At 43.7% G+C, this 17,548-nt stretch overlaps 1 protein-coding gene across 1 annotated transcript; it reads right to left on the bottom strand.

Annotated features, from left to right (window-relative positions):
• Nucleotides 1-50: 50 nt before the first annotated feature.
• LOC133054988 (zinc finger protein 211-like) lies at nucleotides 51-14,391 on the bottom strand. The gene is made up of 3 exons (XM_061140440.1): nucleotides 14,151-14,391; nucleotides 9,985-10,111; nucleotides 51-1,822 (listed from the first exon to the last, which is right to left on the bottom strand). The coding sequence occupies exons 1-3, from the start codon at nucleotides 14,181-14,183 to the stop codon at nucleotides 198-200; spliced, it is 1,785 nt and encodes a 594-aa protein (XP_060996423.1). The 5' UTR covers nucleotides 14,184-14,391; the 3' UTR covers nucleotides 51-197.
• Nucleotides 14,392-17,548: the final 3,157 nt, after the last annotated feature.

The raw sequence follows: 17,548 nt of genomic DNA, 5'->3' as shown, positions 1-17,548 counted from the left end.
TTCCACATTTATTGCACTTATAAGGCCTTTCTTCAGTGTGAACTCTCTGATGATTGCGAAGGCTCAACCTAACAATGAAAGATTTCCCACATTCACTGCATTCATGAGGCCTTTCTCCACTGTGAACTCTGATGATACTGAAGGCCAGAGCTAGCAGTAGAAGATTTCCCACATTCACTGAACTTATAAGGTTTTTCTCAATGGTGAACTCTCTGATGATACCGAAGGCCATAGCTAGCAGTAAAAGATTTCCCACATTTACTGCACTCATAAGGTTTTTCTCCACTGTGAACTCTCTGGTGATACCGAAGGCTAGAGCTGGCAGTAAAAGATTTCCCACATTCACTGCACTCGTAAGGTTTTTCTCCACTGTGAACTCTCTGATGATACCGAAGGCCATAGCTAGCAGTAAAAGATTTCCCACATTCACTGCACTCATAAGGCCTTTTTCCATTGTGAACTCTCTGATGACGAAGAAGGCTCGAACTGCTAGTAAAACATTTTCCACATTCATTGCACTTATAAGGCCTTTCTTCAGTGTGAACTCTCTGATGATTGCGAAGGCTCAACCTAACAATGAAAGATTTCCCACATTCACTGCATTCATGAGGCCTTTCTCCACTGTGAATTCTCTGATGATACCAAAGGCTAGAGCTAGCAGTAAAAGATTTCCCACATTCACTGCACTCATAAGGCTTTTCTCCAGTGTGGATTTTCCTACTGGAACTGAGTTGCTGCATTTGATTAAAGGATGTCCCAGAGTCACTGCCCTTATACAGCACTCCCCCGTTGTGAACTTTCTGATGATATCGGATGCCAGCCAGAGTTATAAAAGATTTCCCACATACATTACACGTATAAGGCCTTTCTCCTTGGTGAATTCTCTGATGTCTATGGAAATTGGAGTTGTTGATAAAAGACTTCCCACATTCATTGCACTTATAAGGCCTTTCTCCAGTGTGAATTCTTTGATGTACATAGAAAGAGGATTGATGGGTAAAACATTTTCCACATTGAGTGCATTCATATGGCCTTTCTCCAGTATGAATTCTCTGATGTCCAATGAAACGGTTCTTATAGGTAAAAGATTTATCACATTCCTTGCACTGATAAGGCCTTTCTCCAGTGTGAATTCGCCTATGAATCCTGAGATACTTTCTTTGGCCAAAGGATTTCCCACATTCAGTGCACTCGGAAGACCTTTGTCTAATGTGACCTTTCTGGTGCTGAACATGCTTACTTTTGTGAGTGCCGCCTGTGAACTCACAAGACCGTTCACTAGTGAGGATTCTCTCATCTTGAACAAGTATGTCTGTGTGGCTGGAGGCTTTCTTGCCTTCTCCCCAGCTCTGATGACTTTTTCCACTGTGAAAAACAGTTTCACACTCCTTACTGTTGTTTTGTTGATTCCTGGTGTTTTTGATCTGTGGCTGAACTCCCATGTTGGCCACGAATTCCTTCCCAATCTCACTGTATGGGGAGAGACTTCCTGATGCATGGATTGTGCAGCTCTTCAAAAATGAGAGTTTCCCCTTAACATATTGTAAAAGATTCTCTCTCGTGTGCTGCTTCTGGTGCTGCTGAATGTCTGCAGTGAAACAGAATTGTTTTCCATGTGTCCCACATGAGTATGCTTTCTGTCCACTATTTGTTCCCTGCTCTTCAGTCAAGTGCCAAATGTTTCTCAAGACCAGGATGCATATCTTACAGGGCTGGACATTCTCAGCAGACGAATCTGCCCTGGGAGTTCCAATCTGTGACACTCCTACCGATTTGCTCTGTTCAAAAGGTGTCTCTTCATCCCCAGCTCCAGGCCAAGAACCTGAAAACAATAGTGAAGTCCACATTGAGTTTAGTACAGGGAATTGACACCGTCACAACTGTACATCTGACACTTAAAAGAATGAGTCCACAAGACTGTGTTCAGGAAATGGAGTTAGGGTCAGACTGAGGAAGCAGCTGGTCTGTGTTACAGGGCTTTAAGGTCACAGAATAGATGAGGTCTCAGCAAACATAGGATGCAAGGATTGGGTATGGAGAAAGGGTGAAAGGCCTTTTCTATAGTTCACTCTTATCAATAGCTTCTGCCTAGACCACAACAGCTGGTGACCTTTTCTCTGCAGAACTGTACGTCCAGGCCTCAGAAAATCTAACTGGAACAGGTACCTGGTGTTTAAGGAATATTAAGGGATAGTCCCTTGTTTCAGGACATAAACAGTGTCAGAAAAATACTCGGGAGAAAATACTGTGAAGACCAATGAAATAAACAGTTTAGAGAGGTGGTAGGGAATTAATCCCAGGCTGGAGTCAGAATGAAAATGACAAGTAGGGCTTCCCTGGTGGCTCAGTGGCTAAGAATCCACCTGCCAATGGAGGGGACATGGATTTGAGGCTGGGTCTGCAACGATTCCACATGCTGTGAAGCAACTAATACCATGCACAGCTACTGAGCCTGTGTGCTACAACTACTGAAACTTGCAGGCCTAGAGCCCATGCTCTGCAATGAGAGAAGCTACCACAATGAGAAGCCTGCGTACCACAACAAAGAGTAGCCCCCACTTGCCACAACTATAGAAAGCCCTTGCAAAGCAATGAGGATCCAGCCAAAAATAAAATAAATGGATAAATAAATAATGAGAAGTAGAAAAAATTGCAAGTTGGTAGTGTCAAGAATGGAGAGAAGACTATAGAAATGACTTGTGGCCACTGGTAATCACACTAAAAGCACTAGTCAAACAGGATAGGTTCCTGGAATGACTTGAACACAGACCTGACATTAAACTATACCAGCTGCCATTCAACTTGGCCAGGCTAACTGTAAGTGCTTTGTGCTGAGACCAGAGTCATGTCCATCCTGCGAAGCATGAAGGACTGTCCACTCTCAGTTCAACAACTACATGGAAGGCAAATGATAGAACTCTTAATAGAACAGCAGGTCAGGTTAGTAGCCAACACCAGCCCAGAAGAACTCAGCACACAAAAAGGGACAATATTTAAATACTGCAAAAAGAAGCTCTGATGGAACCGGATGAAAGGATGTGCAGCAGATGGAATACAAAATGTTAGGATTCCATCTCCTTGCCTTAACAATAACTGTGCTGACAGAATCCAATAAATGTAGCTCTCGGAACTCGAATCTACTGAAGATCTGCAGTTTCCCAAGTTAAATTTATTTCAGTCAAGTTCAGTTGTTAGCCTCTGGAGCTGCCCATTCCCCAACCCAAAGTCCCATGGCGGGCTACTGTGTACATGTTTCTAGAGCAGACTGCACATGCTTTTTATGAGCCAGCGTGGAAAATAAGGAAGGACCTAGTTAGTCCGCCAGATGTCAGTGATCTAATATAGTCTGACTGCTGGCTGCTGCTCCTGAATGAATGTGAGTAATACAGAGGTGGACACTCATTGCTGTAAATGGTACCACCGATACATAAATCTCCTCTCCCTCTGGCTGAAGATTTTAAGAGCTAGTGTCTCACTGCCTCCTCTTCATTTTTCTGTTTTTTCCCTTTTGAGAGTGACACATTTGAGGACTAAGGCAATCAAGAGCAAACACTGGGCTTCCCTGGTGGCTCAGTGATGAAGAGTCCGCCTGTCAATGCAGGAGACACAGGTTCAATCTCCTGTCTGGGAAGATCCCACATGCTGTGGAGCAACTATGTGCATGTGCCACAACTACTGAGCCCACGTGCCGCAATTACTGAAGGCCACACACCCTTGAGCCCGTGCTCTGCAACAAGAGAAGCCACAGCAATGAGAAGCCCATGCACTACTAGAGCGCAGCCCCTGCTCACAACAACTAGAGAAAAGCCTATGTATCAATGAAGACCTGGCACAGACAATAAATGAATAATAATAAAAAAAAAACCCCATAAAAGACAACCACTTATATTGTGGAAATTTAAGTCATGGTGCACCCCCAAGGAAAAGCACACTGAGAGGCCTGTCAGTTTACATCTCATGTCAATATACAGGAAAGAGACACCCTAAAAACATCAAAAACAAGGAGAACCCCCCACCCAGCAAACCCTGGTTAATGGCAAGCACAGTATCTCCAGACTTACAACCATAAAATGCCAGTGTTCAGTTTTCAACAACAAAACTCACAAGGCATACAAAGAAGTGGTTGTCTTTTATGATTTTTTTTTATTATTCATTTATTGTCTGTGCAGAATAAACGAGAAGACCCACATTGTGGCACATTATAATCAAACTGCTGAAACTCAAGAGAATCTCAGAGAATCCTGAAATCAGTGAGAGAAGTGACTCATCACAGACAAAGGGTCCCAAACAGTATCATTAGCAGATTTCTCATGGGAAACCTGGGAAGGCCAGAGACAGTGGGCTGATATGTTCAGAGATGGCTGAAGGAAAAAAACCTGCCAACCAAGATTCCTTCAAAAATGAAGGAGAAATTAGCATATTCCCAGGTAAACAAAAGATGAGGAAGTTCAAGAAATGCTAAAGGGAGTCCTTCAAGTTGAACTGAAAAGACACTAACGAGTAAAATGATACAGACAAAGCTGTATAGAAGCAGAAAAAAAATTTTTTTTGGCCTGCTAGCACGGCTCTCAGTATTTTAGTTCCAGACCATAGATTGAACCCAGGACCATAGCAGTGAGACTGCAGAGTCCTAACCACTGGACCACCAAGGAATTCCCAGAATTTTTTTAATGTTATTGATGGCAAGCTGGTATAAATTAAAATTAATACGCTCTAGCTTTAGGATATTAAATGTAATCCCCATGGTAAATAGCAAAAAAAAAAAAAAAAAGTTTTATAATGTATACAAAGGAAATGAAAAGGGAATTAAGATATTTCACTACAAAAAAAAATCAACTAAATACAAAAGGAGAAAATAACAAAAAGTAAGAAATGAGAAAGCTTCAAGGCGTATATAGAAAACAAAGAGCAAGACGAAAAAAAATACCTCTCATCAATAACTGCTTTAAAGTAAATAGATTAACCTCTCAGAGCAAAACACAGACTGGCAGAATAGATCTAAAAAAAAAAAAAAAAAAAATGATCTAGCAAACTCCCTGGCAGTCCAGTGGTTAGGATTCTGCACTTTCACTGCTGAGGGCATGGGTTCAATCCCTGGCCACAGAAGGAAGAATTCACAGGCTGTGTGGCACAATCCAAGACAACAACAACAACTGTATGCTGTTGACAAAACACAAGTTGAAACTGAAATGTAGATAAAGATATTTCATGCAAATAGTAACAAAAAGCACACAGGAGTAGCTATAAATCATACCAAACAAAGACTTTAAATCTAAAAAGACTATGAAGGACATTTATTTTGAGAAGATTCAATGTAACATGAGGCAATAAGTATAAATATTCACACACTCAATAGTAGATCACTGAAATACATGAAGCAAAAACTAACAATCAAAAGGAGAAACAGACAGTTCTACACTAATATCTGGAAACTTCAATACTCTATTCTCAGTAATGGATAGGAACAATAAATTTAATTAGATAAAGTTTATACCAACTAGCCTCTCTAACCACAACAGAATGAAGATCCATAACATGGAAAACTGAAATATCTACAAATTTCTGGAAATAAATAGGTTCAAGAAAATAATCACAAGGGAAATCAGAGAATATTTAATAGACTAATGAAAACAAAACACCACATACTAAAACTACAGGATGCAGCAAAGGCCGTACTAAGGAGAACATTTACAGCAAAAAATGCTTATATTAAAAAAAGAAATATCGGGAGGGAGGTGGGAGGGGGGATCATGATGGGGAACACATGTAAATCCATGGCTGATTCATGTCAATGTATGACAAAAAGCACTACAATATTATAAGGTAATTAGCCTCCAACTAATAAAAATAAATGAATATATATATATATATATATATAAATCATAATCTATCTTGAGAACTTGATAAACTACCAAAAAAAAAAAAAAAACCACCAAATTAAATAGACAAAGCATTCTGAAAAAGGAAATGATAAAGATCAGACAAATAAAATAGCCAGAACATTCTGTTCTTCTTAATAAGGTTAACTGACAAGAAAAGAAAGTGAAAGAAAGGGAAGTCGCTCGGTCGTGTCCGACTCTTTGTGACCCTGTGGACTGTAGCCTACCAGGCTCCTCCATCCATGGGATTCTCCAGCCAAGAATACTGGAGTGGGTTGCCACTTCCTTCTCCAGGGGATCTTCCTGACCCAGGTTTCAAACCTGGGTCTCCTGCATTGGAGGCAGATGCTTTAACCTCTGAGTCACCAGGGAAGCTCAACTGACAAGAAAAACAAGTGCTCAATTCCAGCCCTCTCTACACATTGCTGTCCCACCTAATGGAAGGAAAATAAATTGAAAGTAACTTGTGAAGTTCATAGTCCAGACACACAAGCTCATTAAAAGACTGATAAGTAAGATCACCAGCCCAGGTGGGATGCATGAGACAAGTGCTCCGGCCTGGTGCACTGGGAAGACCCAGAGGAATCGGGTGGAGAGGGAGGTGGGAGCGGGGATCGGGATGGGGAATACGTGTAAATCCATGGCTGATTCATATCAATGTATGACAAAACCCACTGAAATGTTGTGAAGTGATTGGCCTCCAACTAATAAAAAAAAAAAAAAAAAATGTGGAAAAAAAAAAAAAGACTGATAAGTAAATATGCTATGAATGCTTCCAGTACTGTGCAGGCTTCCCTTCTCCACATCTTACCAACACATGAATAAAGGCCTATTTATAGTGGTTCCTTTTACCCCATACATCATGCCAGTTATCAAGAAAAAATTACACAGCATACTAAATGGCGAAAAGCAATATGAACAAAGGAAACTTCAAAACCAGAATCAGCTATCACAGGGATGTTGTAATTACCAGACTGGAAATACAAAACAAGTATGATATATATGCTGATTAATGTTTGGTAGAGTTGGGAGTTTATGATGGACAGGAAGTCTGGCCGCATGCTGCAGTCCACAGGGTCGCAAAGAGTTGGACATTTGAGAAATGGAAATTCAAAGAAAGAACTCAAAATTCTAGAAGTCAAAAGACTATAAAAGACATGAAGAATGAATATGATGGGCTTATTGATACACTGGACACAGCTGAGGAAAGAATCTCTGTGTTTGATGTTCTCTTTGTAGAAACTTCCAAAACTGAAAAGCAAAGAGAAAAACAAAAGAAAGAAATGCAAATCAAAACTACAATGAGGTACCACCTCAGACCAGGCAGAATGGTCATTTATTAAGAAGTCTACAGGGGCTTCCCTGGTGGTCCAATGGCTAAGACTCCATGCTCCCTTGCTTACCAAAAAAAAAAAAAAAAGAAACCTTCATGTTCCCAATGCAGGGGGCCCAGATTCCATCCCTGGTCAGGGAATTAAGATTCCACAAGCTCCAGATAAGAGTTTGCATGTAGCACCTAAAAGTTCCCGGGTATCCCAACTAAGACCCAGAATAGCCAAATAAATACTTACATACACACATATTAAAAACAAAAGTCTACAAATAACAAATGCTGTTGGTGTAGCCATTATGAAAAACAGTATAGATGTTTCTCAAGAAGTTAAAAGTAATGTTGCCATTATGATCCATCAATCTAATTCCTGGGCATATATCCGGCCAAAAATTATAATTCAAAAAGAGATAGACTCGTATGTTCACAGCAGTCTAGTCAGGCTCATGAAGATAGAAACAGAGAACACAAATTAATAACATAAAAAATTCAAAATAAAACATAACTGTAGATACCATGGAGAGTAAAAAGAATAATAATGAAAAATACAAGCAATCTCTAACCCCATGAATTTGATCACCTAGATGCAAGGGATCAATTCCCTGAAAGACAGTCTACCAAAACCCACACAATAGATAATCTGAATAGGTCCGTGTCAATTAAAGAAAATGAATTAAAAAAAAAAAATGAATCAAGGGGCCTCACTGGGGTTCCAATGGTTAAGCTCTGTGCTTCCACTGCATGAGGCATGCATTCAATTCCTGGTCAGGGCCTAAGATCCTCCATGCTATGCATTGTGGCCAGAAAGAAAAAAATGAATCAATAATTAATAACCTCCCGAAAAAGAATCTAACTGGCTCAGAGTGTTTCACTGCTGAATTCTTCCAAACATGTAATGAGAGAATGTATTATACAATTATCTACAATCTCTTTCAGAAGACAGAAACAAAGGGATACCTCCCAACTCATTCTGTGAGGCCAGTATTACTTTAATACCAAACCAAAAACATTAAAATAAAACTATAGAATAATATCTCTCATGAACATACACACAAAAAATTTAACAACTTTTAAAAATCGATTAAAACACTGTATAAAAAGAATTATATACCATGATCAACTGAGCAAGTGAAACTGGTTTAACATTTGAAAGTCAGTTAACATAATACTTATCAATACTTAAAAACACAATCTCATCAATTGATGCAGAAAAAGGACTTTACAAAATCCAACCTGCATTTATGATATATTAAAAAAAATATATCTACTAGTAAACTTAAATTAGAGGAAAAACTTCAAATTGATAACCTCAATAAAACCCTCTAGCTATCATTATGCTTATTAGAGAAAAATTAGCTTTCCCACTAAGATGAATAAGAAGGAAGGGTGTTCTCTCTTACCACTCCTTTTCAAATTTTTATTGGAAGACAACTAATACAATGAGATGAGGAGTTTATACAAAAGGTATATTGATTGGTATCAAGTTATGTAAGTTCTTTTATTTTGGAATATTTACCCTTTAAATATATGGCTTGCAAATATTTTCTCCCATTAGGTAGGTTATCCTTTGATTTTGTTGATAGTTTCTTTTGCTGTTTAGAAGCTTTTTAGTTTAATTAGGAAAAGTTGTACTGTTTGGGAAGGAAGGAAAACTGTCTTCACTCTCAGATGACATGATCAGGTATATCAAAAACCCCCAATATAGACATCCTGCCAAAAATATCCTAGAACTAAGAAGTAATTACAGGCCATTCTCCCCTTCTGAGATGGCCCACATTCTGAGTGTATCTCTAAATAAGCCTGCTTTCACTAAAGAACAACAAAGTTTTCAGGATACAAAGTTACACTATAAAAACCAATCACTGACCTACATACCAGCCCCACAAAAAACTGAAATTTGAGGCTAAAAACTCAATACCATGTACATTAGTACAAAAAAAGAGAGAAAGAAAGTGATATTTAGTTATAAATCTACCAAGATACGTACAAAGGGCAAAAGCAACAAAATAGTAAACAAGATACTGGACTTCAAAAAAAATGAACATTTTTTTTTGTTTGTTTCATACCTTTAACTTAATGTCATCTGTCAATTATACCTCAAGAAAGGTATAGGGGAAAAGGAAAAAACTGACCTATTGTACATCACAGGGAACTATAATCATAGTAAAAAGGCAACCACAGAGTACAACAAGGAATTTATATCTAGAATATATGGAGGAAGTCTAGAACTCAACAACTAAAAACCCAAACTGATGAAAAAAAATGGGAAAGGGACCTGAATAGATATTTTTAAAAGATATACACAGGAATTCCCTGACATTAGAGTGGTTGAGACTTTACACATTCACAATCATAGGCCCAGGTTCAATCCCTGGTCGGAGAACTAAGATCCCAGAAGTTAATGTGTCTTGAACAACAACAACAAAAAAGATATACAAATGGCCAATAAGCAGACCATAAAGGAAATGCAATGGAAATGATAAAGATATAACACTACATATCCATTAGATGGTAATCATCAGAAGACAGAAAATAAAGCTGCAGGCATGTATGTAGGGAAACTGGAACCTTGGAAAAGGTTGTGGGAAGAATAGCTCACCATCTGTTTAGCAGTGCCCATGTCAGTGACAACACTCTTCTGTACAGACAGGCACAAATAAATGTCAGATACATGGTGACCATGGTCCACATGTAAAAAAGACAGAGCTGTCCCTGGGAAAAAGAAGAAAGGCAGAGTCTAGCTCAGGAGGATAGAGGAGGGAGTGCGCGCCTTACCCAGCATGCATACAAGTGCAAAGTTCTCCAACATGACATCAAGGTACAGTTGTATCTGAGCCTCATCAAGAAGACACCATTCTTCCTGGGAGAAGTACACAGCTACATCCTCAAAGGTCACACGGCTCTGGTATAATAGGGACAAATAAAATCATGAACAGTCTTACACCTTCCATCTTCTCACTCATCTCCCCTACTGTCCAACCTGAGGGATTCTCCTGATACCTGGGAAAGAAAAGCTCCCTCCCCTGATCTGAACTTCCTGTTGCCTCTGGAACACACAGGCATTTAATTTCAAGTTGAAATTCTGCTCTTCTCTGTTGTTTATTCCCACCAGAAAAAAAAGACCCGCACTTACCTTAACCAGCTTAGCCTCACCTCAAAGCACTTTGATATACTGGTATGGGTTTCACTGTTCCATACTTCCTCCATAGAACCAGTGTGCACTCACTACCTCAGGCACAGGGTTGCCAAGGTCCCCAAACCGAAGTGTTGGGAGAATGGCAGGTTAAGAGCCCCAAGACCCTCCTCAAATACAGAAAATGTGTGCGTGAGAGTGTGAACAAGTAAGGGACTGGGACAACCTCCATTTACTAAATGTTCTTCTGCAGCTGTGGGAATCTGTGGGAACATGCAGACACAGAGGAAAGTGACCAGGGCAGTGCTCCAGAGGCTCAGGACTTGCCAGGGCAGCTGCCTGGTACCATAGCCAGATAACCTCAGGCTGACTGGCTAACATCTCCTGTGTGACTCCATCCTCAGTACTACCTTTTATCAGCTATGAGCTTTGAGAAGCCACACTTTCCATTGCTCAAGTCCTCATCAACAGCTACAGACTTTTCTTCCACTGAACAGGCCTTGGAGAATTTTTAAAAGCCCAGAGATCATGTGCTTCCTTTACTCAAAACTCTCCAGCACTCCCAGCACCCTAAGAAGAAAGGTACAACCTCTCATCTGCCACTCCAGGTGCAGCCTGGCCTCGAACTTTGTTTTTTGAAGAAACAGGATGGACTCCAGGTTCCCCAATGTTCCTGGTTCAGTTGCATCTCCAAGCCTCACCCACACCATATTACATCTGTGGTCAGAAAGAGGGACACCACCCCTGAAGGCCTCACTGCACTGGGCCAGGCTCATGAGATAAAGTGTGAAAAATGGGACATTTCCTGCCATATCGGTAAACAAAAAAGATGTCACAGTGATCAGCGATTGCAGCCCTCTAGTGTCAGCCAGTGAGCCCTAAGGGAATTCAGGAAGGAGAATACCTGCCATTTAGCAGACTAGTCACTCCTATGCTGAGTCCCGAGAAACTCAGGATATGAAAACACAGGATACTTGCCCCAGCTAGCCGAGGTGCATATCAAAGGAGTTGTGGAGCCCTACACTGAGATGATAGGACAATATCTCCAAAATTAGCAAAGCTCGAAGGCCACCATTGTCATGTTTGTTATGAGCCGTCCTGTTCCTAACTAGCCAGCCCCAGCCTCCATATGACATAACATACAGAATCCTGACTAATGACCTAACATACCCCTCTCCACAGGAATTTTCATTTCATTGAGGTTATAAACAGTCCGCAAGCCCCTGAGCCACCCGCTGCCCTGACAGTCTCCTGGCGGCTCTCCCTGGTCAGTTAGGGAGTCCACCCTCTGTCTTTGCAGCGCCCCTCTCTACCTCTCCCCTTTGTTCTCAATAAATTCGCTCTAGTCTAAAATGCTTTGTGTCTAGAAATTCTTTTTCAACTAGAGCTCAGATTGCCAAGACAGAAATTATTTCAGTGAGCCCAGACTCTCACATTTTTCCATACACAGAAAAGTGCTTAATTCCTTAACTTGGGTTATCTGACTTTCCTTAACAATAATCTTTTGATGTGCAAACACCTGCCCTTTGTTGCAAAACTTATATATAAGCTGGCTTTGTTAGGGGAAGAACACTGAAACCGCCTCCCCTGGCCAGGTACCATAGTAACTATTTGCATGAGCTGTTTTACAACAAGAGGTCCTGGTAAGGAACACTGGAACCAATAAGCCACCACCAACAGGGAGAGTTCAAGAAATGTAAAAAAGTGACACCAGGTGTCCAACCACCTCCCAGAATCCTCCTCACTGGCATCCATCTTGGCTGAACAAGGTTTGCACCACCAGGAAGGAGTCAGAATGATTGGATAAAGACAACCAAAGCTAATCCCCTCACCATAGAACTCTAGACTGCAATGCACATGGCAGAGCAGTTCCCCTGGGTTCCCTTACCCTACTGCTCTCTGACCCAGAGTTCCTTCCCAATAAAATCTCTTGCTTTGCCAGCACAAGTGTCTCCTCGGAACAATCCACTTCCCAGTGTTAGACAGAGCCCACTTTCAGGCCCTGGAGGGAGTCCCCCTTCCTCTCCCAGGGTTCCTTGAGATATTTCTTGGGCTGAAAGTTCTACAAATCCCCACGGAATAAAACATAACTCAACTTCTGAGTTGTACTTTTTTTTTTTTAAATTCTGAGAGACTAGACCAGCCAATATTTGTGAAGTGCTGAGAATGGGCCTGCTACAGCAGAGCAAAGTGAATATCGGTTTTTATTCTACTCCTGACAATTCTCCACCCTGGGGACTCCGAGGTTCCCAGGCTCCTTCCCCAGCAGCGCCCCTCCCAGTCTCCCTATACAAGCCTCCTTGCAGTCACCAGCTCCTAGCTTCCACTGGCAGGAACTGCTCTCTCCAGGGTCTTTCTCCCTCCTCCCCTTCCCTCTTCCTGGTTCCTACAGATGAGATTGGTGGAGAGAGCAGCGGCTGTGTGTGGTAGGAATAGGAAGCCAGGCAGCCAGTCCCCAGTCTCAGCTGCCTGCCTGGGGAGATGCCAGGCTTGATGTGCTTGGGGGACCACCCCTGTCTGCCCTGGGAATCAGGGCTTTCCCAAGGGCAAGGGCAGGGAAGTGCTGTAAGGTGAATTCTCGGTCAGCTACTTTCTGGTGCAAATATTTGTAGGGAGATGGGAAGAGACAGGCTTCTCCACTCCTCTGAAGATACAAATATATCTAGAATACTGGAGTGGGTAGCTGTTCCCTTCTCCAGGGGATCTTCTTGACCCAGGGATCGAACAGGGGTCTCCCACATTGCAGGCATATTCTTTATATTCTGAGTCACCGGGGAAGCCTATATATATATTTACACACACACACATATACATACATATAGTTTTTTTTCCTCTCAAGGCCCATAGCTCCGCCTCTCACCCAATTTTGTAATTTTTTGTAATTTTTCCCAAAGAAGAGAGAACCGTTATTCCTCGAAAGGACCGCCTTCTCTCGAACCCCGGCTCATCCTGTAGTCGCATCTCTCCAACACAGGAGGATTCATTTCCCCAGAGTCCACTCGGCGATCAGCGGGTTCCCAGGTGAACTGAAATCCAGAACTATTCTCATCTGGCCGCCCTGGGAGTTGGTTGCAGCGCTCTCGGTACAACCTGTTCCTCCATCCTCTGCCTTCCCCTTCCAGGCTGCGCCCAGCTCAGCTCCTCCCGCCCTCGCTCGGGGGCCCCAGCTGCGCCCTCGGGAAGACACCCGCGGTCTCGGTGCCCCGAAGGGAGGGCGGGAGGGAGGCGGGGAGCCGCGCGGGGTGGAGGCCAGGCCTGCGGCTGAAGGTTGCCTCGGCTGGAAGGCGGCTTTTGGCTGCTTGGTAACGGGCTGTCAGAACCGAGCGAGGCAGAGCGCAGGGCAGCGGCTTCTTGACGTCAGGACCCAGCGAGGGGGCCGCGCCAGCCACCCAGCCCGCCCCACAGCGGGGCCGGCCGCCGGCGGGAGAAGAGTCCGGCGCGGGGCGCCCTGCGGGTGAGGGGGGCGCGGGAACCGGTCCGCAGGGGCGCAGCATGCCCTCCACCCCCGGGTCATGGAGATCGCCCTGGTGCCCCTGGAGAACGGCGGTGCCATGACCGTCAGGGAGGGAGAGGAGGCCCGGACCAGCACTCAGCGATGGACCCAAGCGGCCGGCGCCCAGGAGGCGCAGCGGCGCGGAGAGGAGCGAAGACCCGGGAGGCCGGCCGTCGCCACCACCGCGCCAGGAGCTGCCCTGAGTTGTACTTTTTTTAAGGCCACAAACAACATGAGCGGGAACCTGCTCACCTGGGGAGTTCACATTCTGGTGGGGAAACGGGCAGCGGAGAACCCGGAACTCACTGCACTTACCTGACCGGGGTCCTTCAGGGCAGGCACCGCCATCAGAGCTTCTTTCCACAGAGTGGTGCAGCGACCGTCCACTGGTCAGGTCGGACTTGGCGCGGACACAACCTGCAGGCGGCAGTGTCCCCAGCTCTTACGCCGTCCCCTATGCAGAGCCTGACGCCCCTTGCGCTCTCTCGGCTTGTAACAGACCTCGCAACACTGCACGCTCAGACCTTCCGTCCAGCTCCACCGACTTGAGAGCAATCAAAATGTCCGCCAGGAAGACACCGGGAGCCCCTCCCCGGAAACGCTCCCTTTCTGTATTTTCATTGGATAAACGTCGCTCCTCCGTAGCGCAACACTTCTGGGTAATGTAGTTCTAAATCCTCAAGGAATAATGGTCCACACCTGAAACATTGGGGCAGAAAAAGCCAAGCTGAATTGCCAGGAGAGCTGAAAAGTGACCTCTAGGGCTGGAGAAGGAATTCATCCTTCCTAAGGGAGAGGGAGAACCATTAGAACATGTAGCCTTTTTGTCGTTAGGCACAGATTTGATTGTTGTTGAGACTGTGGATCTGGTCAGAAACTCTGCAGTGAGATCTGGGAGGGAGGTGAGGGGCTAAAGGCGGAAGTGGAGATTTTGTTCATACTGCACAAGGTCTTAGACTTTGGCATTGGTGGGGAATAACCATGCGGAATCTGACCTGGTCGCCCTACTGTCGCCACTCAGGTCCCTGTGAAAGGTTGTTGCTGAACGATAAGACGCTGGGATTCTTGGCCTCTGGAGGAGATGAATTCAATCCGGGGCCAGAGACGAGGCTGGATCGCTCAAAGCTTTTGTGTAATAAAATTTTATTAAAGTATAAAGGAGATAGAGAAAGCTTCTGACATAGGCGTCAGAAGGGGGCAGAAAGAGTACCCCCCTGCTAGTGTTCAGCTGGATGTTATATAGTCATTAGCAGTCTGTTAATGAAAAGAAAGGAATGTCTTAAAACTCAGAATGCACGAGGTCCCTCATCCATAAGATGCATTTTGGGACTCTCTATTGCCTAAAAGAATACACTAATTATCTGTGTAACTGAATAGAATCTTAAATTCTATTATGCTTATTGGGGTATGACCACAAGTCTATTGATAATTGTCCATTGTTAACTACCTAGGCTTAAGGCATATGAATGACAGGTTAACTTTGATTGCATCTTTCTTTTCCTTTGTTCAGACTAGTTTCAGGGAATTTGGGGAGGTGGGTTTGGGCACTTAGGGTATATAAGGTTTTCAGAAAAACTGGTCAGGGTCCTTGGCTAAACAGAGACTCTGCCGTGGGCCCGCTGGTGTAGTAAACTGCACTCCACTATCTGCATTGTCCTTCTGAGTGAGTTTGTTTCCCAGAACTTGTGGCTACAACAATATATCTCAGCATGAGAAGACTATGTGTTGCTTTTGGATGGAGTAAACTAGTAGTCTATAGGTGTCCATATATCCAGTTATATCAAATACGACTGAGCAACTGAACTGAAGTCCATTTTCATATAACACTCTGTGGGTTCCTGGGTGATTTGAATACCTTATGTCAGGTGAGGGTATGCTCCTCGGTTCTGTCTCGTCACAACAAAGGTTTGGAGCGATGGACATCAAAGCCCTCGACGCATTACAGCTCTCGGGTCTTGGACAGACCATGTTATAGCTCTCAGGTCTCAAACAGACTGAGTTATAGCTCTTAGAGAAAGCAGTGTTACAGCTCTATTTTATTTACAAGATAGCAGGAGAATCCATCCTTGAAGCGTGAGGGCAAGCTAACCCAAAGAAGAGAGTGGAGGAGCCCGCCAGCCAGCGCAGGGTGGGGCGGTGGGGGGTTGGGGAAGCGGGGCGCATGCATGCAGGGGAGAGGGAGAAAGAAAGCTCTTGGGATCCTCCTTTTACATGTTTTTCCTTCCCCCTGGGCCTGCCCTATGCAAATTGGGCTTAGGCAGGAGTGCTGTTTGTTCTACCTGAGGTCTTCACTCCGGTCCTCCGACCTTCCTTTGTTCTATTTTCACGGGCTTTTCCCTTCCTTGTCTTTTAGCCACCGCAATTTTGGACTCCTGTTTCCTATTCTAACTACCTAACACCTTATAATTTTTAAAACTCCTGATTGCTTTCTCTCTTCCTTTTTATTATTTTTCTCAATTGTCCCTCTGCCTCCACAGAGGATTGGTTCCGGGAGTCCCTGCCTATACTGAAATCATTGGATGCTAAAGTTCCATAGTCAGCTCTCTGATTCTGAAGTTTTTGCATTTATGATTCTTCCAAGTATAGATCCTATAGTCATCTGTATTTATTGAAAAATATCCATGTTAAAAAAAAATCCATATATGAGTGGACCCAAGCTGTTCTAACCCATTATTAGATCCAGGATTAACTGTACTGTATGATTATTCTAACATGTTGAATATTTAAAATAATATCAACACCACCAAACCCAGATACAGATTAACAATTGATGCTTGCCAAAGAGGGGGGAGGTCCATTGATAAAATAAGTGAAGGGTGTCAGAAGTGATAGATTTCTACTTATAAGATGATTGAATTATTGACGAGAGTGGCGAGTGGAGGTCCCAGCGGCGAGTGGAGGTCCCAGCGTAGCGTGAGTTTCTGTCTTTGGTTTCAGACCTGCCTTCTCTCAGTCTGCTTTTCTTTGTACCCCGGGTCTGAGGGTCGTACTGACTCTAAATCCCCAATCCCGCCTTACCACCCCCAGCAAATTCAGACGTCTCCGTAAGTGGCGAAGGGGCGCCTGCCTTTTGCTTTCAAGTCCGCACTGAAGCCGGTTCGTGCTTTTGAAACACTGGAACGCTGCGTTTCGCACCTTTTTCCGGTTTAAAACCGTTTACTGACCTCACTGACCCTTCTACCCTTTCTACACCACATACGATTCTATTAAGCGAGGTGGTGTATTCGCTCCATGTTCTTCAGCCTCTCCTTCTCGGGCCCTGGAGGCCTCGCTGGCCGCCCCGTTGCCGGAGATGCCGCGTTCTCTCCCCGGTCCAGGGATTCTGGAGAGCCCGCCCCGCTCCTGAGACCCCAGTTCCTCCCAGCCCCTCTGTCCTCACGTCTCCTCAGACCTTCCCCTGATCCCTGGTGGCGGGAGGTGACCTGAGCCAACCACGTGACACCCATGGTTCTTCGGCCTCAAATACTGGCCGCTGGAATTTGGCTCTTGCGGGAAGGTCTTTCTAAAAAAGAAAAAAAAAAAAAAAAAAAAAGATTGAATTTTTGAATGTAATGCACAGCATGATGACTCATTAACAAAACTGTATCTTATATTTAATTAATTAACTAATTATTTAGATGAGTCGCTTGTGGGATCTAGTTCCCTGACAAAGGATAGAATCCTCATCCTCTGTAGTGTAAGTGTAGAGTCCTAACCACTGGACCGCCAAGAAA

This window comes from Dama dama, chromosome 4 (assembly GCF_033118175.1).
Source record: "Dama dama isolate Ldn47 chromosome 4, ASM3311817v1, whole genome shotgun sequence".
Lineage (NCBI taxonomy): Eukaryota > Metazoa > Chordata > Mammalia > Artiodactyla > Cervidae > Dama > Dama dama.
This window is presented reverse-complemented; position numbering and strand designations above follow the sequence as displayed.

Bases quoted from the DNA above. Each gene is read 5' to 3' on its own strand.
- LOC133054988 (XM_061140440.1), bottom strand. From the start codon at position 14,183: ATGGCGGTGCCTGCCCTGAAGGACCCCGGTCAG. The intron at 10,112-14,150 runs GTAAGTGCAGTG...CTATTATACCAG, and splicing joins CCCTGAAGGACCCCGGTCAG to AGCCGTGTGACCTTTGAGGA. The intron at 1,823-9,984 runs GTAAGGCGCGCA...TATTGTTTTCAG, and splicing joins TGCACTTGTATGCATGCTGG to GTTCTTGGCCTGGAGCTGGG.